Below are 25,760 nucleotides of genomic sequence, written 5' to 3' on the forward strand. Positions count from 1 at the left end.
TTACTGTTAGATATATTAGACTTTATTTCTAATGCATATTTTTAAGTTGCTCAGCTATAGCTTCCATTTCTTGAACGGTTTCTGGTACCTTTAATTTTTTATTAGAAATAAATTTTTTTAATTCAACTAAAACTTGTCTTTGCATTTCAATAGATAAATCCAAATATGATTCGATTACATCGCCTAGTGCGAATCCTCTTGGAGTTCCTGAGCAATTATATTCAAAGTTATAAGAATTTAGAGAACCCTCATTCAGTTTCCACCTAAATGGAGCCGAATCCTTGTCACCCAAAATAGTTGATACCCCGGTGAAAAATGGAGAATTGCTATTTTTTATGAACAAACGCTTTAGATTCTTTTCTTTTGTATTTACTACTTTTCCAGTTAGTTCCAGTTGGGAAATACCACTTTTAATTGTTTCTATTATTGCTTCTTCTATTGATATTAGTTGGGAAAATGTACTTGAATTTTTAATACCAAATATTGTATATATTCCTCCTTGAGATGTACCAAACATTACTTGATCCTCACAAAAATTCCCGGTTATACAGTCCCCAAAAAGATCAGTGTTATCTTGTAATTTTTTGGTTTCTGGATAAATAGTCATAAAGTTACCTTTTTGAAGTGTAGTTATTGACTCTCCAACATGTAGGTGAGAAATACAGGACATAGTAGTGAGCGTTTCATCATTCATTGGATTTAAATTTCTCATTAAAATTCTTAAATTTCTATTTTCATCGGATATCAAATACATATTATTTTCTAAAAATATTCCATCAATTACCCATGCAATAGATGTATCTCTGCAAACTTCGTGAAAATAACCAGTATTTCTGTCAAATTCCAACAACCCAACAGATTTCATCAAATCCCCCACCAAAAGCAACTCATCGTTCCAGATTTTAATGAAAACTATCATTGTATGAGTGGAGTAGTGGCTTCTCTTCTTTAATATATAGGTATTTTCTTCGGGATCCGTACTAGCCGAATTGTTCGCATTGCTTAAACAAAAAGATGAGGGTTGCGCGTTATTTGTGAGGGTTGTGTTAATTAACTCAAGACAGATAATAGTGTTCTCCACGGAAACTAACAGTAATCTTCTTCTAAATTCGTTTATTACAAAAGGAGGTGTAATTGTGTCATATTTTGCTGCTTCAGTTAACTCGACTGCTTTTTTGTCCATCATCTTAATTTCATATAAAACAACCCTACCCAAAGGTTCGGACTTGACTTTATCGGATTTTTTCTTTTTTTTTGGAGTTTCTGCATTCAAACCATTTATTTTGCTCGTTCCTATTGCCAAGAAAGACTTTGCATGTTCTATATCACCTGTAGCTCTTAAACGTATGTATTCAATACATGTTGGGTAAGCATTTTCGCCTAAAAATTGAATATGCTTTATTTCAAAATCTGTACCAGATATTAAACACAATACAGTATTTATTATTTTTGGCCTCTCAAAAAATTTGTTTTCTGACTTTTCCAAAGAATCATATTGAGTGTTACCTTTAAATTTTGTAACATTTAAATTTGTATTTTGATAAGTCTCAATTATGCCAACAATAGCATGCATTTTCAGATCATTTATATAACAAATCTTCTCTGGAGTAAAATTCAATGGAATATCTCTACAGTTATATCCCTGAAAGGTGTCAATTAAACCCAATTTCAACCAACTTCTTTTTTTTGTTCCTTTTGATAAACTATTTTCATCGTTTTCTTTAGGCGAATTTGCCGTTTTATTTATATCATCATCCTTCTCCTCGTTAATTACGTACAAGATGTATGTATCATTACTATTATTATTTCTAACTTTTTTCAGCAATTTTTCGTTTTTTATAGGCTTAGAAGGCAAATTTATTTGACATATACTTTGTATCCAAGAAGAATGAACATTGTAAAAAGACCAAATTCCCAAGCCTTGTTTTCCTTTTGCGGTATTGTATGACCAAAATAGAATTTTTGGTTGATCTGAACAAATAAAGAAATACCTATTCAAATTTTCATGAACATGTATTTCCCTGATTTCTGAGATGTAAATATTTGAAACTTTCCATGTATTTTGGTGTATGCAAATATTTCTATCAAAATGAGCTGTTTTATTAGGGCTTTTGCATACATTTTTAAGTATTTCATCAAATTTAATATATCTTAGTTGTAAATATCCATTATTTGTTCCAATTAATAAACAAACGAATTTCTGAGTAGAAACTTTTCTATTTTTGTGTTCTATTTTCCTTTCTAAAAAGAATGCTTTTAAAGAGGTTACAATCACATTTTCATTAAAGTCGGTTTCAATGCATGAAATGAAATTTAAATCAATTCTTTGTTCAGTCTCATCTGTTAAAGTGTTGTCAAGGTATAAACAAAATAATCTTTCCCCACACATCCATGTGCTTATAAACAGGAATGTATAGTTTTCTATTGATAAAACTTTTAGTATATTTATCTCATCTGTTGACCCATATGAATAGTTATCTAATAATTTTATCTTATTTGACTTCTCGCAATCTGTTACAAATATATCATTTGAATCACTATTTATTAATTTAAACAAATGATCACTTCTAATACTATGAATGACTTTTATAACATCGTTCCTGTCAAATTTACAAATTAATAGTAGTCCACTCGAAGTTACCAAAACTAATATATCTTTTAAGATACAATTGTCGCACTTCTCGATAAATTCTGACTCTATATTTTCATTTTTATTGTATTTTTTAAGATAGTCTGTCAACAACCATGATTTGTTATTTAACTCGTAGTGACCTATTGAGAATATTCCTCTATGAGTAACTTGAAACCAATATTTGTCTTCGAATTTGAATATATTAATAGTTTCCTCTATTTTCTCAAGTCCAGGTAACTCACTTTCTTCAAAATTCAATACAAATGTTTCATCAGAGTCAGTTATATTTGATCCTGTGCTCAATTCATTTATTTCATTTTCATCCTTCATAGCCAATTCCTTAAACGAAAAATTGCTATTTTTCTTCCAACCCAGCTTTAAGCATTTCGTTTCATTCACATTGGTACCTACTACATAGTGTTCGTTTCCATTTATTGAAAATAATTTGGAATAGTTGTTTAAATTTGTATCATTTTCAAAATACACTCTTTGTAAACTAACACCATTACAAATACTTTTAAGTGTACCATATTCACCAAATCCACATGCAGATATCAATGATACGGGATTCTCGCTGGTATCACCACCATACTCTTTTTCTTTTGTGATTTTATTCACTGTTTGGTTATTTGTAAAGAACATATCTTTGATTGGTCCAATATTAGTTATTAAATCCAATGTATATAGTTTATTATTCTTAGCTAATACTACCATTGAATCAGATAAAGTTGATGAAACAAAGAATAAATTTTTTTCCAGTTGAATTATTCTTGAAAATGGTGCGTATTTTTTTATTATTTGAACACTCATTCCCGTGACCTTGTTAGGTTGTTTTTCATCGAATGAAATCAATATCATTAAAAGTCTTCCCATGCTATCCATGACTAACCATTTTGTGCCATCCTCTAAGGTGATGACTCCAGTAATCGACATATGTATTTTTCCTATTCCTAGTCCATTAAACCTTCCAGAACAGTAGTATGCCTTAATTGATTTAACTACTTCATTATCTTTCAATTTATTAGGAATTACTTCCTCTAGAGACTTATATTCAACAACTCCATCTCCAAATAAAAAAAATCCCCTTACTACCTTATTCTCTCTTGTTCTATCATAAAAAGGAACAATTCTGGATGTTTTCTCTTCTAGTATTAAACCCAAATTTGAACTATTCGTCCATTTTTTTATGTCGATTGGAAGCTCTGTTATCCTCATTAACCTCGGATCCTGACTGTACCCAGAATCGTATATAACAGCCATTAATGTTCTCTCATTTGATGTTGTAACCAAGCAAATATCTAACACAGAAGACTCGGATATTCTAAGAATCACTGGAGAAAGAAATTTTGTTTTGAACTCTCCATCCCTGGTATTCAATTCAGATCCAACTAGTTGCAAGCATCCTTCATATCCAAGGATAATTATTCTTTGCTTCTCTGCGTTAACCATCATCTTGACAAATTGTGATTTTCGCAAGTTTTCTCTATATAGTGAAATACTATCCATTACGTGGAAATGTAATATTTTTTCATTTCCAGAGTCAAGAAGATGTGCCCTGAGTATTACCAACTCGAACTCCTTTGTAAACAATGCAATATCATCAAAACCCTGATGTCTCGGTCGCCATTTATCAAATTCTAAAACATTCTTATATGTTTCTATTCTTCCGACCATTCTTAAAACTGAACAATCCAAAATACCTTCATCGTTGTTTTTAGTAAAACTATCTAACCCACTGGTATCTATTTCATAAACTTCCAAACACTTTGTTTTAATTACCAATAGTCTATTTATGCCATCCCCAAACAAATCTACCTTCAAAGTACCTATAATTGAGTTTGATTCGAAGGCTGTTACTACATAGTTATATTGAGACATCGTAGTAAATCATTTCCTTTCTAAGTTTATTTCAAATTAAGCATTAAACCACTCTCTTCTTTTTTTTCATCAACACAGTTTTTCTCACAAATATATTCTCAGAATACGAGGTTAAAATTCAAAACGGCTTACCGCCATCCAGTTGCACCTTTCTAATGAAATATAAGTATTTACACGGGATACCTAGACCAGATAATAAGGATAACGAATTAAACAGTTAATTAGTTTTACAAACATTTGGATTTTCAAAGAAACAAGGATATATTTTTCAGGAAAGAAAATTTAGTTGAATATTTATTACTTTGAAATACCAACTTTAGTTTCTTTGAATTTCTCTATAAATCCATCTTTATATACCTATATATGTTGTTCTATATCACACACATGGAAATTTAAGACATATAATACAAGTAAGTCCAAATAAAAGAAACAAGTCGTTTTCAAATAATACATCATTATAACTAATTCATATAGTATTATATTAACTCGATCATTCTCAATTCACTATTTAATACCACCTATTTTATATTGATTTATATATCCTAATTGCTTGAGAATTTTCTTCTCATTGTTAACCAAATAATCAAAAACTTCCCTTGATGAAGCTCTTACTTCAGGATTAGGTCTTAAACACATTAATATCAGATTATATAGTGATTCCGGAAGTGGTGGTATCTTTAATTCGTGCTCTATTCTATTTGAATGTATTATATTATAAAGAGTAGAATGCTTACAATTATCGTCAGTGTTGTCGAGGATATGCTGCAAAGGAGTTTTCTTGGTTAATATCTCCAAAAATATACATCCCATGCTCCACACGTCAACTTTTTCATTTGCATTTGAATTAGGTCTTGCTGGATCACTGCATCCAACGATCTCTGGAGGAGCATACTGCCAAGTAACCGCCGTACAACAAGTAATCACATTATAATGAAGTTCTTCCGCATCTCCAAAGTCACATATACGTATGTTGAAATTCTCGTCCACTAAAATGTTATTTGATTTTAAATCTTTGTGAACTATTTTTGGTGATAATGAATGTAGAAATCTAATAGAGTCGGCTAGTTGATACATTATTTTAAATTTATGTTCAACACTTCCACGGAAGGTCCTGCTACGAGTATTATTTCCATGTATTAGTTTAAACAAATCGCCGGTTTTAATATATTCTGTGACCAGCCAAATCTCGTATTCATTGATTCTAATTCCACCAATAAGACTCAATATATTGGGATGACGACTACATCTATATAATAATTTCCACTCAATATAACATCTATATCTGGACATAAGGGGGTCAGAATCATGTATTTTTCTCTGTGGGCATTTGACTGCAACAATTTCACCGTTATAGTTTGCTTTATATACCGTACAAAATGTACCTCTGTTTATACTATCCCACTCCAATCCCTTTCCTAATTTATGGTCTTTTGAATGATTTGTACTCTCCTCGTTCTCATTTTTTTTGCTTCCCGATAAACTGTTGTTAGCATTATTAATTTCAGCTGATGCCTTCGGTCTCATTAAAAATTCTATCTGATTGGGTGACATTTCCTTTGGTAGTGGTGGAAATTGATTCGGATCTGACAAAAGCTGATACATTCTGTTAACATACATCTTTTTCAAGTTGTTATTTTTATGTACGTTCTCCTCATGCACATAACTGTTTTCTTTATATCCTGGAGCAACATTATTGTTTATTACCCCATTAAATCTTACATTACCTACATTTGGCCTCAATGATGACTTAACTACTCCATATCTACTATTAATACCAATCTTTTGAGGCATACTATCATTGATCACTTGGATGTTACCACAACTTGAAGTGCCTTTGTTATTACCCAAATCAGATCCTCCTTTGCCACCCTTCTGGTAATCTCTATTTACTGTAGTACCAGCAGGAAAGTTGAAATGAAGTATCGGAAATTGACTTAATGATGAGGAAGTTCCGCCGGCCATAATAACAGAAGATCCTCCACAACTGCCTGCACTAAAGGAACCAGATCCTTGTGGTAGAAGGGGCAGAGCAACCGGCGTATAGACAGTTTCTCTATATTCATTGCTTGGTAAAACATTTGCATTCCTTGATGAATTCGAACCCGGATTTATTCCACCATTTTCCATATTACTGTTTTTTGTATCCAGAGATCCCCTAAATTTGCAGGATTCATTGCTTGAAAGTTGCGGTGCTACTGTCCTAACCTTCAAATTACTTGAAATATCTCTGTATCTGACCAACGGCGTAACAAGATAATCCAAAGTACTTCTATAATTAACAACGGGACTTGCTTGTGGGATGAATCCCCTACAAGATTTTTTATCAGTGTCTATATTTTCTTCTTTCCCCTCCTTACATAAAGACTCTTCATTACGAGCCTGTATAATATTCTTCGAAGAAATCTTTTTCAATGGTTTCTCTTTTGTATTACTATTACTGACGACACTAGAATTATCACTAGATGTAGTCGTCAGAGATAAGACATTTGCATTTTCTCCAACTTCACTCTTTACTAACAATTGTCTTGAGTGATTTTGCCCAACCTCGTCTTTTCTCACCTCAGCCTCATTTGTCCCAAGTTGATCAGCAATTTCGAAATCCAAAGATTCTAAGACACCAACTTTAGTACTACCCTTATTTATACAATTTTCATTGCCACCATTATCAGTATTAGTAACATTGCCACTACTATTTCTACCCTTATTGGATTTTCCAATAACTTTGCTACTAGTATTGTCTGAAGTCAGTGCTGAATTGGAGTCCGCATTGTTTCTGCCTTTAAAGTTCTCAGAATGATCGGAATTAATGCCGTTACTCGAATTTAATCTTGTATTCTGATTTGCCTCTGTAAATTCATTTACAAGATTACTATTCACATAATAATTCCCTTTGTACAATAATTTGTGATTCGGTACATGTGACAAATTTCTATATGTAACTAAGGGAGTTCCAAATCCTAAATAATGAAGATTTGGCATGTCGTTGATACTAGCGGAATGCGAAGAATATTCATTAATTGCTCCATTTGAGCGAACAAGAGATTCTCTTCCAGGCTTTACGAAAAACCCAGAATAATTTTCTTGAGAATAAAGAGTACTCTGTCTCACATGCCCTCCAATTAAAGAACAATTGTCAACATTATCAACTAATTCAACTTGATTTTGAGTATAAGTCGGTTTATAAATCGTAGGTTTAACATTTGGAATTACTCTTTGTTTAATTAGAGGGGTATTACAAAAAACTCGATTGTTGTAACCAGCAACTGGAACCATAAATTGTGCGAACTGAACAGATGGAACCAAAACCTGGTTATTTAAACTAGGATATATCATATTGTTATCTTTTGTATTGTTCTGAAGAGACTCAGTTAATTCATCACAAGTATTTTCAGCATATTTAACAACCTTATTTTTTACTAGATGCTTAGCATGAACAGGTTTTCCATTTATATGAGCCACAACTGGTATATATGACATACTATTAACTCTATTCCTCTCAACTTTTGAGTTGTTAGAACTTGGAACGTTTTCGGAAACAACTCCATTAACATTTAATTTTCTATCTTTATTCATCGATATCAATCTACTACCTTTACCAGTGTTACTTGTTTCAGAGACTTCACCTTTATTTCTAAAATTATAGTTGAGCTCCTCCACATCAGTGTCCACTGCAACAGTCTCATTTCTAGTATTATCATTAATGGAGTTTGGAATTCCACTAAACATTTGTCTCATTTTGTTTTTACTGGAACTAACACCTCCATTAGAGGGCATAAAATCCCCCATATTGGAAACAGAGTTCCCATATCCAAATAAAGACATTACATTATTGGCAAATGATCTGAAGGTCGAATCATTACTTGCCAAATTGTTATTTACTCCAATCTTATCCTTAACAGAGATTGTTTTTTCACCTTTAAATTTTCCGTTTATATTAGTAATGCACACTTTAGAATTTTCATTTATTACCAAGTCTTCATTACTTGAGATCTTCGTGGTCCTTTCCAGTGTGCTGCTCATTTCCCTTTCCCAAATAGTTATAACCGATATATAAACACTCAATTTATCTTTCCTCTGTACCTACATCTAAGTATTTTCTCTTCTTTCATCAATATCCCTTATTTACTAACCAAAAACTTTCTTTTACTTTCTGCTCCCAATTCTAGACCTTAAACCGGCAAGATTCGTCCTTTAACATGGAGAGAGACAGCTGACGTTGTGTGGGTTTGTGGCATTAATTACATTGTCGAGAAGTGGACAATAAATCTTTCGTGAATCACCTAAAAAAAGAACTCAAAAATACAACTAACAATGAAACTCAGTGTTGAAATGACTCTTAATATTTAATTTAATTCTCACTAATCTTTATACCTCTCACAAATCATTTATTTTTATAATTTAAACAAAACCATTGTTGGCGCCAACCTTTTATCTGTGTCATGAGAAATACTAGGGCTTTAAATAGTTTATTTGAACGATTATTAATTTGTGTTTTCTTGTTGATGATATACGCATTTTTTAGATATTTGGTTACACACTTTGCCATAAACATAAGGTTTTATGCTCTGAAGGGTTCTCAGTTTTGTATTAAGGTAAAATGAGTCTACTTTGTTGTTAGTGTTGTTATTTGTCGCTGAGTATACCATAAAGAGATGTCCTTATAACTTCTATAGGTTCCAATACTTAATTATTTGTACAAGTAGTTCTCTATCCTGCACTCAATACATGATACCTTGTGTTAGCAGCATATTTAAAAAATGAATGTCGAAATTTTGCCTGTAATAACCTGTATACTTAGATATCTGCAAGAATCTTAAAAGAAATATCTTTGGAACTTTATATTGCTTGACAATTATAAATTTAAAATACTTGCTGTAGGTAAGAAAAGCTAATTCAAGAAAAATACTGTGTTTAACTTTCGAGTTATAACTATGAATAGCAAACAAAATGAACAATAGAAAAATTTTATTCAAGGTTAATAATTGTTCCTTTTAAGTGCCCTAATATATTATATCAAACATAAAAGAACACACTAATCTAATATTGATTGTTGCAAGCGGTAACTGAAATTGAGATTTGGCTCCTAAAATGTTTATTAATGTGCTTTGAAGCTTGTAAAGCAAAAAATCAGCCAATATATATATATATATATATTTATTTATTTATTTGTATATACGTAAGTTTAAATATATAATGAGGTTAGGGGTTTAGTGTGTTGTATTTAAGTTATATAAGATGATACTTGGAAAAAGCTCCAGACTGGTTTTAATCTTGAGTTTAGTACATTCAACGGCATTTTTAGCACAATGTCAGGGAAATAGGTACAGAGTAAATTTGGACAGGCTGACAAAAGCATATCAGTATCAAAAGAGTGAGATTGAAATCCATTTTACTGATAACATTGATAGTCTGGAAGATGATTCATCTCAAATTTTTGACTCAAATTCAAAAAGATTTACTTTTATGCGAGTGGGAAAGGAGGAGTTTTTGTGTGAAATTGGATCTTTGTCCAATTATAAAGAGAACTCTTCATCTCCCAGAAATAAATCATTGGAAAATATTTATAAAAACTTAGAGAACTACAAAAAAAAGAGCAGAATTTCTTGGTTACTGGAAAGATGTTTTAACTTTACAAAACTAAAGGATATAAACAATAATTTGCATATACAAATAGACGTATATGAAATTTGCTTTGGTGTTTCTATTAAACACAAACAAATTATAACTGACAAGGAAACTGGGACTAAAATTATGGATGGTAACTTTCGTTTAATAGGGAATTATTTGCCAAAAGAGGATATTTTTGAGAATGGAAAAATTACTCAGTTTTATAGAGATTACTTGTACGATTCAAACCCAAGTATGAATTTCTCAGCTTCGATAAGCTTCGATTGTAATACAACTTTTTATGGTATAAGAAGTGTAACAAAGGAAGTTCGAAATGAGATGGAATCAATAGTTAAGGTACGATACCAAGCACCTTCTTTCTGCGATTGGAAAACAAATGAAAAAATAGGAATTAACACGGTCGAAAACTTGGGTTCGCTTCTACTTCCATTAGGAAATAAATGTCAAAATTATACAGACTCAAAATTTTGGAGTTATGAACTGTGTAATTTCTACGGCGTGACTCAATTTACAAGAGAAAGTACTGGAAAAATATCTAAGTCATTTATTTTGGGACTTAGTCAAACTGCACACTCATTTTTCAACTTAACTTATGAGACTGAAAATGAGTCGAGAGAGACACTAATATCAAATTACATTCTGAATGGGACAAGCAATGAGACTATTAACTTTAACATAACAGATTTAAATTTCGCACTTGAACCGAGAAATATAGGTGAGAATCTTGGCAATGAATATGTGCCTAATAAATATGTTATAACTATAACTCTATATAATGGTACTATTTGCGAAGAAATTGGGAGAGGAAGAAGCATTAAACTCGTTTATGAGTGTCCTGAGATGTTTGAGAAATATTCACTAAATTACTTTAAAATAATGAACGTCGTTGAAAAAACTCCTTGCGAGTACGAAATGCTCATACAAACTTCAACTATTTGTTCCCATCCTTTGCTTTTACCTCCAGCAAACCTTATTAATGAAAATATTAAATGTTTCCCGAAGAAATCAGTACTTGAAAAATCATTAAGTACACAAAGAGTTCATCTAGAGCAAACACAGGAGGTGATTAATATAAGTGAATACAGGGACAATCAACTCGAAGAGGTTCCAATGGAATATATACAACTTTTTTTAGAGTATAAAATGAATTGCCCTCATTTTTCTCTAAACAGTTCTTTAAAAATTAGAAGAGGTGATCCCAATGATCCTTTATTTAATATAGGAGAATTAGTACAACACAGGTGGTGGAATTACTATGGAGTTGTTGTTGGGTGGGACTGGAAAGTTTCTGCCCCCGCTAATTGGGTTGATAGGGTTTACAAGAAATATCCCATGGAGTCCAAGAAAAAACCTCACTATTTGATACTAGTACATAAAAATGATATATTTCTGGAAAATACCTCCCCTGTTAGCTCAACCTACTCCAATTTTACACATTCATATCTACCAGAAATCGCTCTCCAAAAGGTAAATATAAGCGGCAATGACTTGAAATTTAAACACCAAGATATTATATACAACCCTTACACAAACCACTACTTCTCAAGTTGGTCAAAATCACAGCAAAGGCTTATCCCGAATCTAAACAGCACCCTTTGGAAGACATATCCCAGAGACCTACAAGTCACACAAAAAGATGAACTATAGACTATCTACTTAATCTAAAGTTGGGGAGAGAAATCGCACTATAACGAATTTTCACAACGTCAAATTGAGTACACTACAAATTAACACTATGAGTACTAATGAAAAAAGCATCACTATAAATTTATATTTTAAACAATCCTCATTTCTACTTCCTCTCCTTCCCCCCCCCCCCATTATACTACTTTTATTAAACGTTTCATACACATATCTACCGTACAAGAGCGCGCTCTAGCGTTTTGTCTAAGATATACCACTTGACATGATGCAACAATACATTACATTACACTTAGTATTAATATGTTTGGGTTCATATGTTTTAGGTAAGAATAAATGGGGAGAGATAAATTTTTGTACATCAGAAAATATGCAATTCGATATTTGCTCGAACGAGCCGTTTGATAAAGTTGGTTTCTTTGTGGCTGGCAGATTCACTGTTATGGAATTTAGTGTTTTGGCTTGATGCTTTTGGCTAATTCTTGAATTGAGGAAGTAAGGTTGGTCTGATGTTGGCTTATTGAACAGTTAACAGTATATACCTGAGACTTTCTTCTCTTATTTCTTTCTATGGAGTGATGTTTCAGTTAATTTCCGTAATTAACATTTTTTCTTGTTTTTTTGGGTTTAAGTCACAGTTATATTCTGGATAAAGTTTATTAACTCGATTGTCTGATTATAGTTTAAGATATTGTGTTGTATGGTTTAAATTGATATAAAGTGGGTTCCTTCTCCTTTTTTTCTCCGTTTTATTCCTATCTTCAGATTTTTAGGGTATTTTAACGTTAAAAGCAGGTTTCCTTGGCAGTGGCAACTTCTCATCCAGATACAAGTTTTGGGCAGAGGTGTACGCTTATCATTGTAATCCCTCCTCTTTCCTCTTTGGTCGTATCTTCCTTGGTCAGTCAACCAGTGGTTCTCTTTTGTTTTCGGATATTCACTATTGTATTTGCATCATTGTATCTCATTCTATATCACTATATTGCATTGTACGTATGTTCGAGTATTATTAATCTTCGAATGAATTATGGTTTGCTTGATATCTGCTCCTAACTAATGAACAATGTTATAGTTTGGTATTAATGTGTATTACTAGTTCAATGTTTATAATGGTATTTCTATCTATCTAAAATTCAAGATAATATGCGAGTTTTATTAGAGTTATTTTCTCTGAGAATATATATTCGATTTTATACTATATTTTTATTCAGAAAATTTAGTGGTATTTGTAAGCTTGTTATAACAATTCAACTTTAATATTTATTGTATAGTGATACGGATTTCTAAATGATACTAATTTGAACAAGTAGCATAAATTGAGATGTTTAGTCTTCCGTTCTGGTTGACACAAGTGGGGAGAAGACAAAGATTTTCCTTAGTTGATTATAGAAATAACTGGGTCCCAACTTGTAAATGGTATTGGAAGGATTGTCACTGTTGGTTTCATTCATGACGATTTAAATATTTTCTATTCTTATATAAACCAAAATTGAGACTAGTTGAAGTTGAGAACAAAGGAATATTCTGCCTTATTTCTTAATAAATTATATCGAACGTGACAGCACAGACAACCAAGAAGTTATCTATTTGGTTCCTTACTTCCTCAATTCAAAGGCTTGAATTTTATTTTCATCCTTCCTATTCAGATCATTTTCCGATATATTTCTTTTGTTTGCATTTATACGATATGGAAATTTATTCCAGTTTATTTCTTTAGAGATCATATTGAATTTTTTCATTTAACGCATTCAAGTTTCTTTTAGGTGAACGGTGAAATATTCGTATGTGTTCAAGAGAAGAGATAGGAAGTGACAAGTACAATTAGAAGATACATTTGAAGAACAAGGTAAATGAATTAGCTTATTTTTTGTGTGGTTAAACATAAGTATGTGAGGGGCATTGTACTCCATCCCTGATACTTAATGTGCATGATACTGGACAATGTGGTGAGTCAAAAGTTATCACGGCCTTTTTTTTCGGCAGGAAGTTTTGCAGAAGGCACGCATGCATGCTAAGGATGTCTAATGTGGAGCGTTTATGCAGTTTAATCGGGTACGCTTTTTATTTTCATTTACTTTCAGGGTTCGATTTCCTTTTCGTGGTTTGGAGGTTAGTTTGTTCTTGGCTTATAGGAAAAGCTACAACACGAAGGTTTTTATGATGTAATATTGCGCATTATACGATCCATTATGACGTTCCTTCTGTGTTGCAAGTGCGTGTGTTGAAGATAAATGGCTATATGCCGTGGTAGTTTGTATTCCCGGTCCATACAAGCGTGCTCATTTGCAACATGTACCATCTACTGGCTTTTTTACTTGTGCCGGAGGTGGTGCTCTAATCATTGCAAACGGGCGTACATATGTGTAATTTCGTTTTTTTGTAGTATAGCTAGCTTAATTTTTTGTTTGTCTTTCCGAGATGTAGACTGTCGGCAATTTCCTCTGAAAGTGGTATGCAGATACCGAGGGCGGCCACCAGGTCTGATACTTAGCGCCGTAGAGTGGCAGAGTAAGAAGTGACAATAGGTCATTAAGTTAAGGAAGGTGTTAGGGAATAACGACAAGGAAATGCGAAAAGAATCAAGCAATTTGTTGGTTCCACTCCATAGCATAGGGTTCGTGACAGATGATACCCCGTTTTGTCTAGAAAAGATAGGAGATGAGTATTTTATAGTTGTAGCAACAGGCAACTATTATCAGGTGTATGATTTAGACCAGTTAAGAATAAAGTATATATCTCAGAGAATGAACATGAGAATATGTAATTTGACGGCAAAATATGAATCAGTTTATGTATCTATGGGTAATAAAGTGGAGGGTTATAGTCGCCACGAGAAGATATTTGAGCTGGATGAACATTTAACAAATATATTGGGTATGCTGGTATTAGGAGAATACTTTGTATCATGGGATGAAGAAACAGTATTAGTGTCAGATTTGAAATTGGGTTTTGTAATTAATAGACTAAAGTTGGATTTGGATATGAATGATAAAATAGTTTCAGTAATTCACCCGGAGACATATTTAAACAAAGTATTAGTTGTTACGTCAAGAGGTTGTGAACTATGGAATGTGAATACAAATAAAAAAATTCACAGATTTAAGTCTATAGATGAAATACTTTTGGGGAGTAGATTTAATGGATTTGGGTTGGTTAATTCTAAATTTGAAAAGGCTACAAAAATAATATCTACAGCCAAGAGCCCTCACCCAGACATTATTGGAGTAGGAACTCAGAACGGATTTATATATACTTTAGATATAGCTAACGATATAGTACTGGTTTCTTTAGAGCATATGCCCGAGCAAAAAGGAGTTACGAGTATGAGTTTTTGTACAGAAAGGGCTTTATTGGGTTCAGGATGTGAGAATGGAGACATCGTAATTTGGGATCTTGAGAACGCAAGAGCAATTCACATTCTGGAATCTGTTCACGAGTCAAAAGTGGTTAAAATCCAATTCGTCCCGGGAGTATCTATCTTTGTCACTTCTGGGTGCGATAATGCCCTTTTGGAGTTTGTAATTGATAATATAGAGAGGCCACCTAGAGAACTTAGATCCAGAAGAGGGCATTTAAATTCTATAGGAAAGATGGTGTTTTACAATGCTCTACCTGAAAAAAGTTGTGATCTCTTATGCTTCAGTAACTACAAAAATTGTGGATATTTGGGAAAGACGTCGACAATACAGCAACATCAAAATCGCATTTTTTCACAAAATAGTCTTAAAAAGAAATTCAATGAAAAGCAACAGTTCCCATTCAATAGAATTCCACCCATAATAGATTTTTCTTTTTCTGAGTCGAGACATTATGATTGGCCAAATATAGTTACTATTCACGAAGGAATGCACGAAGTTTTTATTTGGAGTGGCCATAATTTTGCACTGACACAAAGACTTTTGACCTTAGATAATAATTTTATTTCAAATGGGAACAAACAATCAAAGTATGGGCACTCTCAAAATAATTACCATGGTCTCACTGCGAAAAGGAGGGCTTTACCTCTTGCAAAGGCCGTATCTGTATCTGAATGTGGTAATTACGTGGTTGTTGGGTATGAAAATGGATCAGTATATCGTTTCAACTTACAATCTGGAGTGTGTTCAGGTGAATTTTCTTTCTTAAAAAACTCAGGTATTCATCTTCAAACCTTTGAGATCCTATATATTCACATTTCGCTTTCTACCTTGGTTATTTGTGTTTCCAGGGATTTAAATAGTTACTATGTTACAACATGGTCAATTAAACCGATTGGGCATTTAAGTACAAATAATATTTGCAAGAGATTAAATCTAGATGATTCCAAAGAGGGCGAACGGTTTATATCAAAAATATTTGGATACTTGTTGGCTTTTGGATTTTCAGATGGGAAAGTGGTTCTTTATGACTTTCAGTCACAAGTTATTTCTAGAGAATTTCAGCATAATTCACATAAGATAACTGACATTGCCATATCTTCAGATTATAGGTGGGTTATTGTTTCAACTATTAGTGGTGAACTATTTATTTATGATATGATTTCTTCAACTTTGATTGACTGGGTTAAGTTTAATAGTCCAGTTTTATGTTGTGTTTTCGATCATTCAAATTCATTTATTATAACTTCTCATGATAATTCAAAGGGAGTTCTCTCAGTTTGGGCAAATAAAAGGGCTTTAACTGTTTCTGTTGGTTTGGATGGCCTCACAAGTGCTCCCTCCGAACCGTTTTTGATTGAGGACCCTCCAGAAAAAATACTTTATTTCGAGGACTCGGAGACAATTATTGAATCAAACAAAGACAAAAAACCACAAACTCTTTTAAAATCTGATTCTGAATTGAATTTAAACTCGGAGTTGAACGAAAGTAAAAATATTGATTTATCTCAAGATAAAAAATTGCTGTCTTTTTCAGGGATTCCTTTTTCAACTTTACAGGCTATCCTCTATATTGATGAAATAAAAGAAAGAAACAAACCGATAGAACCTCCAAAGAAGCCAGAGAGCGCTCCTTTCTTTCTCCCAAATACTACAGAATTCTCAAAACTTGCTCTAAAAAAGGAGGAGATAGAAGCCAATAACGATAAAATAGACTCAACTTCAAGTAAGATCATCGACAAAAACTCCGCTGATCTGACTTTAAGAACAGAATTGCAAGAAGTACTAACTAATTTTGACTTGGAAAACATAGATGATGTTACAAACCTTCTCAAGTCAAAATCACCTTCCGGAGTTAATTACCTTATAAGACAATTGGGACCTCTCAGTGGTGGCAGCTTTGATGAGATCTGCAAAATGATATTATATTTTAACCATTCTATATTAAATAGAACAGACTCTGAACTCATTCAAACTTATCTTAACTTATTCTTAACGACACATTCTGCCACCATTATTGAAAATAAAGAAGAGTTCCGACACATAAAGGGTGAAATTGATCGCCTAAATTCTTTGGTTTTAAGTGATTGGGATTCTCTTCAAAACAGATTGCAAAGTATTTCTTGTTTTCTTAAGTTTGCCACAAACATACAAATGGATTAAAAAACATTGTTATTTTAGACTTTGAAAAAAGAAATAATTAAATTCCATTTATTTGTTTTAATATTCCTATTTATGTGTAATTGCTTTTTTAATTATTTTCTCAATAATTTGTTAGTGATAGTAAAAAATAATAATAATTTTAGATCCTCGATACCCTTTATTTTTTTAAATTACCGGTATGCAAAAAACCAAATAAATAATTTTGGCCGGTTAAGAAAAAGAGCAATCTGTAACTTGACTGGAAATAATCTAAGAATAATATAAAAAACGATAGTTTAATTCAAGTGAGTTAAATTAATGGATATCTTTTAGTCGCGTTAATGTTCATATGCATAATAACGAAAGGATCCAAGTATTGTTAAGGGCTATTGTAAATGGTGAAAATGTGAATTTATGTTTGGAGAAGTTGATAGAGGATTCAGTTTCTGAACTCGAAGAGGGGTTAAACTTGTTAGAAATAGAGGAAAAGAGGCATTTAGTAAGGTTTTGTTTTGGTCTTTTTGAAGTAAAATCAACCTCAACTTCCTTTCACGAATCTAGAATGTTGTTATTAAGCGTGATCATAAGGACTTTAAATTTAAAGCAACTATTTGAGTTTGAATTTAAGGAATTTAATATTTCTAGACACTTAATTCATGTTGTTAATATTTCAGCATTGGAAATTAAAATGTACTTTGAGGCCCAACTAGTAGATAATGAGAAAGATAAAAGAGAATATGATGAATGCAATGCCAAAATATTAATGACAAGTTTTGAGATAGTAGACTGTTTGATCTCCGGATTTAGTAATGATGAAACCATAGAGTATTTGGAAACGAGCAATAAAGTAACTGGAATTTACATTGTGGAATTAGTTGATTCTTTAAGAGACATTGTTTCGCATTGTTTAGAATTTGTTTTGGAAATTGAAGATGAAATAAAAAAAGGATTAATTGAAAATAAGAGTATAAAGGGGGAACAAGTAGGATCTATATCTAGATTAGACATTTCAGAAGAAAGTCTAAGAATTTCAAGTTTATATTGGATAATTTATTATTGTAATTTAATTTCATCTAAATGGCAAATAATCGAGCCAAATCATGAGCTACACAAATACATAAAGTTGCTTGAAATAGTTTCCACATACTTAAATCCTCTTCATTTTGCATCATCATTTCCAACACTAGTCCACATATCCGTATTGGATTGGGGAAATGCAAATGGGATATTGGAATCAATAGTCACATCATTGTTGTCATTTTGCAGTTTAATTGGTGAAAAAGAAAGCGAATTTAGAGTGTTAGGATCCTTCAAATCATCAAAAACTGGAGATTACAGTAAAATAAATGGTTTGTATAGCGGGTTATATCATGCGAGTTTACTTATTACTTCAGCATGGTGGTCTCCCGGAATAGATACATATAAGCATGTTAAAAAGGGGGAAGTAAAAAACGTTGGAGTTGAGGTTGAATATATTTATAGAAATTATATAGAAATAAACAATTACATTAAAAATGATGAGTTTAAAGTCAAAGAAGATTCTAATTCTAAGTCAATTAGATATTCATTGGGGATTCAACCTTTGGATACAAATACAATTCCAGAATACGCTAATTTAGAAGAAAATATGAATACTGGAGTTACTAATATCAGAAATGTAGCCATTGCTGTTTTCAGCGAAATTAATAAAATAATTACAGGTGATTTGTCTATAAACAACATTTCAACCTCAAAAAGCTTTGATATTTTGCTTAGTTCACTAGATAATGCAAACTCGGAGAATTTTGAAAAGGCGTCAGGAATTATACAAACATTTATTTGTGTATTTACTCTTTTAACATGTAGAATCCCCAATTCAAGTGTACCGGAAGAAATTTGGAGGTTGTTATTTTTAATAGTTATAAGGTTGACTCCGAAATCAACCAAGGGGTATTATTTTGATTCTGGAAGAAAAATAACAATTTTTATTTCTCTCCTGAGATCTTTGGGAATTGCTTTTTGCACAGGATACTCTGAATACAGTGAGCTGTTCTACAAGTTACTCGAAGAATTAAGAATTGAAACGGATTATCGTATTCCTAAACTAATTATTAAAGAGGAATGTGAGGAATTTTCCCAAGAAGACGAAGACACAGTGAGGTTTTTTAGAGACTTAGTAGACTTGACATAAATCGAGTGCTAATATAGATAATAAAAAACTATATATAATAAGTGAAACAGGTTTAAACCAATTAGTATTATATCACTTTCCCTGAAAACTCGATGGAGGAGGAGGTGGTGGTGGTGGAAGTATATTAGGTGGTGGTACTGGAAGTCCGCCTAAAGACGGATTGATTAGTGGGAATTGTCCAGGAGCCATGGCAAAAGGAGGAGACATTAGAGATGGACCTCTTCCTGTTATTTGAACATTTCCAGCGTAATTATGTTCAACTTGTTTGTTTTGCTGGTTCTTTGGTGGAGATTCTGCAACTAATGTAACAATATTCTCCCCTCTGAGCATTATTAGACCAAGAGATCTTTTTAGCTCCTTAGAATCCTCTCCTTTTTTTATTTGTCTATATTCTTGGCAATCGGACAAGACTATATTAAGATGTTTATCGTATGCCATTAGTTCTCCCACCATCACTCTGTCATCTTGAATCGTAACTCTAACCCTGTAGTTTATGTATTTCTGCATTCTCTAGTTTCGTCTCAATACACGCATACATTCACAAATGTGTAAGCTCATATATACACATATATTAAAGCCTTTTAATTCGTCTTTTATATCCGCTTTCTGTATAGTAAAAGACCGGAAATATTCTGCTACTCACTTTTGACCTGCTTAATTTACTTAGTCGCAAATGTGACTTGCCGCCGAAAGTGGTACCGAAATACAAAACTTTAGATTGTGAAAGCAAGAAACACTCGTAAAGGGATGAAAATAACAATAAACACAAATAAATAGCAGGTATTCATGACAATAAATTTCTGATTTTTTTAATTGTTATATAATATAGAATATTATTCGGAAAATGTTATTTTAATTAAAGTTTTGTGTGTTAATACTTCATTTTTATTGGTAATTTAAAAAAGAAAGAATTATATATTAAATTAAGGGAAAATATGATTATTTCTTGTATACATAGTGTACAAATGTATATGAGCCAATAAATATAATAGATGTCAGGAAAATACATGCATAAACTAGAGCTTGATCAAGTAAATTACGCCTTTCAATAGTGTAGAGTAAGGTGTGACTAACGCCCATCCTACTTGCCATATCAAGTGCTCTTCTTCGTATTGATTTAAGCATTTTGTTTTGGTTTCTGAGGTTACTAACTATATTTCTTGCTTGTTCCAATGCATGATCAACAGCTGTATGGCTTTCCTGCCAAATAGTTCTCTCCTTAATCAATGATCCGATCATGTTATTGTTGTTATTACCACTTATAGATTTTTTTTTTTCTTCTTCTTGGATCTTTGTTTTGTATATGTGGTCAAGTTGTTTTGAAATTGATTCACGTAAAGAATCCGAGTCTAGGACTAAATTATCTACTCTGCGATCCCATATTTTTTCTTGCGATTTATCGATACCTCCACTAGCTTTCAAATTCTGCAATAAAGACTTAATTTCTGTAACCTGCCTACAAAAGTCATTTAGTATCGCCGATAATCTTTGTTGAAGAGCTATGGAACGATCCAAACCCAATTCAAATTTTTCAAGAAGCCTCTCAACTTCATTTTTAGATTTAGTAGCCTTTGGATAAAGGGAAGACAAAGTTTCAAGACCCATTTAAAGTAAGGCGAGAATAAGTTCTCTGTGATTAAATCTTACTTAAAATACCTATAACCACAATCCCTTTAAATTTATTTACAACTTGATAATTATTAGGCGCATATTATTGATAATTCGCAATTAACTTAGTGCTTATAAAAAGAAATAAGTGGTGATTTAATTTTGAAAATCATGCGAAAGAGAAAAAAGTGAACTAAATAAAGAGGCAAAAGAGTTTATGTTTCATTTATATGTAATAAGACCCATTTATAATGATGTTTTCCTGCTCCATTTCTTTCTCATAAAACTCATTTTCAACATTATTATCTTCCGAGTCGAAACAAAACTCTTTCATATTTGTTTTATCTTCAATCACACTATTAATACATCTTCTACTGAACCATTTAGTCAAACTTTCACAGAATACTTCCTTTAATTTTTCCTCGTCTTTTCCTTCTGTTTGTTAGTTAAATAAAGTATAATTATTTACACGTGAAAAAAAGATTTATTTTTTATTCTCCATATTCATTAGTATATACAAACTTACCCAAAAGTTTGCTGTATTTGAAGGAGTTTTCTTGGTCACATTTTGAAAAAATTTCATAAAGTCCATTTTTAAATACTAATGAGTCGGACCTTACCACCTAAAAATAATGTTTAATTATAATATAAACTCTATTTATTTAGACAAACTTACCATAGATGCTAGGTTTTTCGCTATTATGGGCGAGTAGATTTCAATTGAATTTTTTAGATTAAAATCCTTTATGTTCATAAACTCATTTGGGAATTGTGATTGAGCATTTTTAATCAAGGCTCGAAGTGTTTGTTGAATCAAAACAGACAGCCCCACATTGCTTCTTAAGCTACTCTTACCCAAGGTTCCATATTGAATTCCGTGGCCTCTTACATTTATAAATAATGTTCTTAGTGCGTACTTAGCACTTGGAACCAACAAAACTGGGATTATATACTCACTCTGGGGTAAAATAACAACAATTATTTCAAAGTTTCACTGATACAAACACTTTACTACAGTAAACTTACATCTTTGAATACAGATAATTCATTTGAATACTTCATTTTATCTTCGTAGTTATTCTTGTTAGTTACTTTCATTCCAAAGTTGAACCCCTTCTTTCTAATAAAGCTTTTAACAGATGTGACAATATCACAAGAATCAGTATCTTTTGATATTATTGGCATATCATTCGAAAATCTGTATAAATGTATTAAACCTGGTTTTAGAGCACCAGACTTAGAGACATCTAGTAGTTCAGTTTCATTATATTTTCCGAATTGCTCCTCATATTGTTTTTGCTCATATTTTTCTTCTTCATTTTCATTCTCGTCAAGTAGAAATTTATTTGAATTATGTTCAGAGAAGCCAAGTACTATCTCTATTTTGTATTTTGAACTTTTACTACTGGAAATCTTTAAATATTTCTCCTTAAATAATTCTTGAAAAGATATTTCTATATTGCCGTCAGGCCAATATAGTATTTCCCTCCTCAAATTCGTCTCAAAATTTATATGTATATCATAATTCCATAATTTCGCTAATGCTAAATAACTTTGTATTTTATTAATACAGGCTTCCGAATACAGTTCCATTGAAAAATACTTTTCCTGTATAAATTCAATATTTGTTCCTATTTTAAACGAAACTGAGAATTCAGTTACCCATTCCCAATCATCGTATTCATGACTTTCACTATTTCCAACGTAAAATGTACCATTTTTCAAATTGCACAGCAATTTAAACTTCCAGATTTTGTTTCCCATCCTCATTTTAACCTTTATATCTTCATCACTGTTTTGTGCTACGTAAAGCAATATCATCTTAAGTCCAACACCGAATTGTCCTGTGTAATATGAGTCTCGCCTATTTAATTTTTTGCTTATTTAATAACGGAAAGAGTAATCCTAAACTATTCATTTACATGCATGTGTGTAAACTTACTTTGTGCCAAAAAGTGTACCCAGTAGATCAATAGACTCCAATGGAATTCCACATCCCGTGTCACTCACTATTACATTGATTTTAGCCTAGTGATTGGTATTTGTCGCAAAAAACATATGCAAAATTTAAAATATTACATCATTAATTATCTTGCATGTTATAGTTACTAGTCACATACCTCCTCATCCGAATCCAAGTTTTCAAAGTTCACACACACTCTGATTTTTTTTGGGATATCCTCCCACTCAGTTTTGGTTTTCTTCAAACAGGCATCTATTGAATTATCAAATAATTCCTATAATTAAAACAAATATTGCATACGAATAAATTAATAGCCGGATTTAAGATAAGATCCTACCTTAAATGTCATAAATGGTGCATTTTCGTGATCAAATCCAGTTATTCCAATATCTTAATGATTAATTACTCGTTATTTTATTTCTGGGAAAACATAATAAAAAACTTACTTTCCGAAAAGAAGTTTATCGCCGAAAGATTTGACATTAAGTAGACTTATGCTTATCTTCTTGTTTTTATATCCTGATAATGTTCTATTAATAGTGTCTATACTCTTTTTTTAATTTTGTGTGCTTTAACTATCTTTATGCATTTAACTTATAACTGTCACATAGAGACTGTGGGGTTTAGGCGCCATCTGTTATTATTGTAAATTTGAATAATATATACCTGAAGGAAAAAATAGAGTTTAGGTGCCATTTCGGGTTTAGAATTTTTTCCAACTGGTATAAAAAACAGGAAAATCATTATTTTAGGTTTTAGAGATTAGAATGGTGACTTACATAAGAAATAGTATTTACAGGCATGGTATTTTGGGAATTAAGAATTTGGACTTTGAATTAGCGAAAAGAAACGCATTAAAGGTAAGTGTTTGGGAACAATGTTTTGGTATGGTCATATAGGCATTAGTATCATTTTTTAATTAAAACATATAATAATTGGGGTTTAACTTAAACTAAATTAGATTTACAGGGGTTTTGTCTTATTTTTTTTGAATTACGGTAAAAAAATGTTCCACTTTGGATTTTTGCCAAGTATTTATTTGTTCTCACTGTCTAGAGAAAACAAACTAACTTTAAATCCAATTGAGCTTATTAAAATATTCATTTGATTATTTAAAATATAGTAAAAGACGATAATTAATAAAGTGTATGTAATAGTATGATAAATAACAGGCTATTTTCAGTTGATAACTATCAAATTTTTATGTACTTCTTTCTTAATTTGCATTAAAGAAATAACTAGATGGCCCTTTCTTATTTTTTATCCTTACATACTATACGGTTCATTAAACTTTCCTGGAGCGTAGTTCTCCCATCTGTATGCAGGGTAAACATGCTTATTTTTTTCATACCATTGCCTTCTTACAACTTTGCCAGCGTGGGACTAACTTAGACGAAAAGAATGAACAGTAATTTTGTCGCATTAAGTGTCAATTATATAAATTTAATAGTTAACTCACCTCTGTTGTTTCTTTCCTGATGTCAGTTACGGTTCTTATATCGTCATATACGTTGAAATGAAACAGTGGGCCTTTTTGTTGCAGATGAAATTAATTGAATTAAGGTTGTAACAATGCCTAAGGAACACAGATACAATAAATAGAACTCACCTGTCTTGCCTCTAGCCTTAGTTTTAATTAATTCGTGAAAAGTTATAGAATGAGGGAGGATTACATCTTCTTTTATGTACATTAGAGAGCCACTAAAAGTATAATGAATAATTTTGAATAGTATATAACATAAAAATGGTGAGATAACATACCTTGATATTCTCGAAAATTCCTTAAATTCTGATTTTAATTTAATCCTGCACTTTTCCAAAAATTCGCCAACTGTTGCATCTCTTTGAATTTTAATTGATCTTCTATGCCCCCTTCCATCCCAGTAGGAGAAAACAACCTCAATAATTTGATTTTTGAGTCTTTCTTCTTGTTCAATTTCTTCTTTCTTCAGTTTCTCAATCATTATCTGTTCTTCAATTTCTCTTCTTTTATCTGGCAAAAATGAAGTATCTACAGTTTTATCTTTACCTATTGAATTAAAAGTCAAACTTATATTTCGTTTTTTATCGACTTTCTGTACATTTATTTCAATTTTACTTTCGTTAATGTCTTCTTTTTCAGTTGTATAATCATTTTTCTTATTTTTTTGCTCGGCAGTCTCATTTTTGGTATCAGTTTCAGTTTGCTGTTCAAAATCGAAAGAAAGTAAATTAGTGTTCTTTGTAATTTTACTTCTCTTACTGCTCTCACTTGAATTTTTATCTTTGTTATTATCACCACACTCATCACTTCTTTTGTTTTTAATGTTTTTACCAACACTATAATTACCCTCATTGTTTTTTTTATATGTATCAGCAGACAAAAGTCCAAAATTATGAAATTTATCGTCCTTATTCACTACAGAAGACGATGATTTGCTGCTATAAAACATCTCATCTAGTGTTTTAAAGCTATTGGAATTTCTTGAAAAACTTTCCATGATTAATTAAATTGCAAATCTACCTTTTTATTTCAATTAAAACAAAAATGAGTTATTGAAACAGATACCCTACACATGCATCTAATATTCTTCGGATACAGACGAGTATTTCTGTTAAGTGAACAAAAAGAAATTCATAGAACGAAGAATCTAACTATAACCAACAGAAAACCGAGTAAATTAAATGATAATAAAAAAATACAAATTTATAAACCTTAGCCTTAGATATTCACGACTCCCGCTAATAGGCATCATACCATAA

At 31.7% G+C, this 25,760-nt stretch overlaps 9 protein-coding genes across 9 annotated transcripts; 3 read left to right on the forward strand and 6 right to left on the reverse strand.

Annotated features, from left to right (window-relative positions):
* Window positions 1-28: 28 nt before the first annotated feature.
* FG379_002724 (uncharacterized protein) lies at window positions 29-4,510 on the reverse strand (the record flags this gene model as incomplete). Its single annotated transcript, XM_067328414.1, has 1 exon — window positions 29-4,510. One exon carries the CDS (start codon window positions 4,508-4,510, stop codon window positions 29-31), a length of 4,482 nt encoding a protein of 1,493 aa, XP_067181912.1.
* Window positions 4,511-5,014: 504 nt separating this feature from the next.
* FG379_002726 (kinase domain) lies at window positions 5,015-8,530 on the reverse strand (the record flags this gene model as incomplete). Its single annotated transcript, XM_067328416.1, has 1 exon — window positions 5,015-8,530. The coding sequence occupies one exon, from the start codon at window positions 8,528-8,530 to the stop codon at window positions 5,015-5,017; it is 3,516 nt and encodes a 1,171-aa protein (XP_067181914.1).
* Window positions 8,531-9,745: 1,215 nt separating this feature from the next.
* Window positions 9,746-11,785, forward strand: FG379_002727 (uncharacterized protein; the record flags this gene model as incomplete). The annotated part of the gene is made up of 1 exon (XM_067328417.1): window positions 9,746-11,785. One exon carries the CDS (start codon window positions 9,746-9,748, stop codon window positions 11,783-11,785), a length of 2,040 nt encoding a protein of 679 aa, XP_067181915.1.
* Window positions 11,786-14,346: 2,561 nt separating this feature from the next.
* FG379_002728 (uncharacterized protein) lies at window positions 14,347-17,298 on the forward strand (the record flags this gene model as incomplete). The annotated part of the gene is made up of 1 exon (XM_067328418.1): window positions 14,347-17,298. The coding sequence occupies one exon, from the start codon at window positions 14,347-14,349 to the stop codon at window positions 17,296-17,298; it is 2,952 nt and encodes a 983-aa protein (XP_067181916.1).
* Window positions 17,299-17,626: 328 nt separating this feature from the next.
* On the forward strand, window positions 17,627-19,447 carry FG379_002729 (uncharacterized protein; the record flags this gene model as incomplete). Its single annotated transcript, XM_067328419.1, has 1 exon — window positions 17,627-19,447. The coding sequence occupies one exon, from the start codon at window positions 17,627-17,629 to the stop codon at window positions 19,445-19,447; it is 1,821 nt and encodes a 606-aa protein (XP_067181917.1).
* A 72-nt stretch (window positions 19,448-19,519) lies between these two features.
* On the reverse strand, window positions 19,520-19,954 carry FG379_002730 (uncharacterized protein; the record flags this gene model as incomplete). The annotated part of the gene is made up of 1 exon (XM_067328420.1): window positions 19,520-19,954. The coding sequence occupies one exon, from the start codon at window positions 19,952-19,954 to the stop codon at window positions 19,520-19,522; it is 435 nt and encodes a 144-aa protein (XP_067181918.1).
* Window positions 19,955-20,386: 432 nt separating this feature from the next.
* Window positions 20,387-21,052, reverse strand: FG379_002731 (golgi transport SNARE BOS1 secretory pathway transmembrane or GPI anchor at C-terminus; the record flags this gene model as incomplete). Its single annotated transcript, XM_067328421.1, has 1 exon — window positions 20,387-21,052. One exon carries the CDS (start codon window positions 21,050-21,052, stop codon window positions 20,387-20,389), a length of 666 nt encoding a protein of 221 aa, XP_067181919.1.
* A 229-nt stretch (window positions 21,053-21,281) lies between these two features.
* FG379_002732 (uncharacterized protein) lies at window positions 21,282-23,501 on the reverse strand (the record flags this gene model as incomplete). Its single annotated transcript, XM_067328422.1, has 8 exons — window positions 21,282-21,490; window positions 21,582-21,678; window positions 21,732-22,013; window positions 22,082-22,934; window positions 22,998-23,083; window positions 23,176-23,292; window positions 23,356-23,408; window positions 23,465-23,501. 8 exons carry the CDS (start codon window positions 23,499-23,501, stop codon window positions 21,282-21,284), a joined length of 1,734 nt encoding a protein of 577 aa, XP_067181920.1.
* A 1,019-nt stretch (window positions 23,502-24,520) lies between these two features.
* On the reverse strand, window positions 24,521-25,498 carry FG379_002733 (uncharacterized protein; the record flags this gene model as incomplete). The annotated part of the gene is made up of 3 exons (XM_067328423.1): window positions 24,521-24,594; window positions 24,628-24,719; window positions 24,780-25,498. The coding sequence occupies 3 exons, from the start codon at window positions 25,496-25,498 to the stop codon at window positions 24,521-24,523; spliced, it is 885 nt and encodes a 294-aa protein (XP_067181921.1).
* Window positions 25,499-25,760: the final 262 nt, after the last annotated feature.

This window comes from Cryptosporidium bovis (genome assembly GCF_009768925.1).
Source record: "Cryptosporidium bovis isolate 45015 chromosome Unknown contig_4, whole genome shotgun sequence".
NCBI lineage: Eukaryota > Apicomplexa > Conoidasida > Eucoccidiorida > Cryptosporidiidae > Cryptosporidium > Cryptosporidium bovis.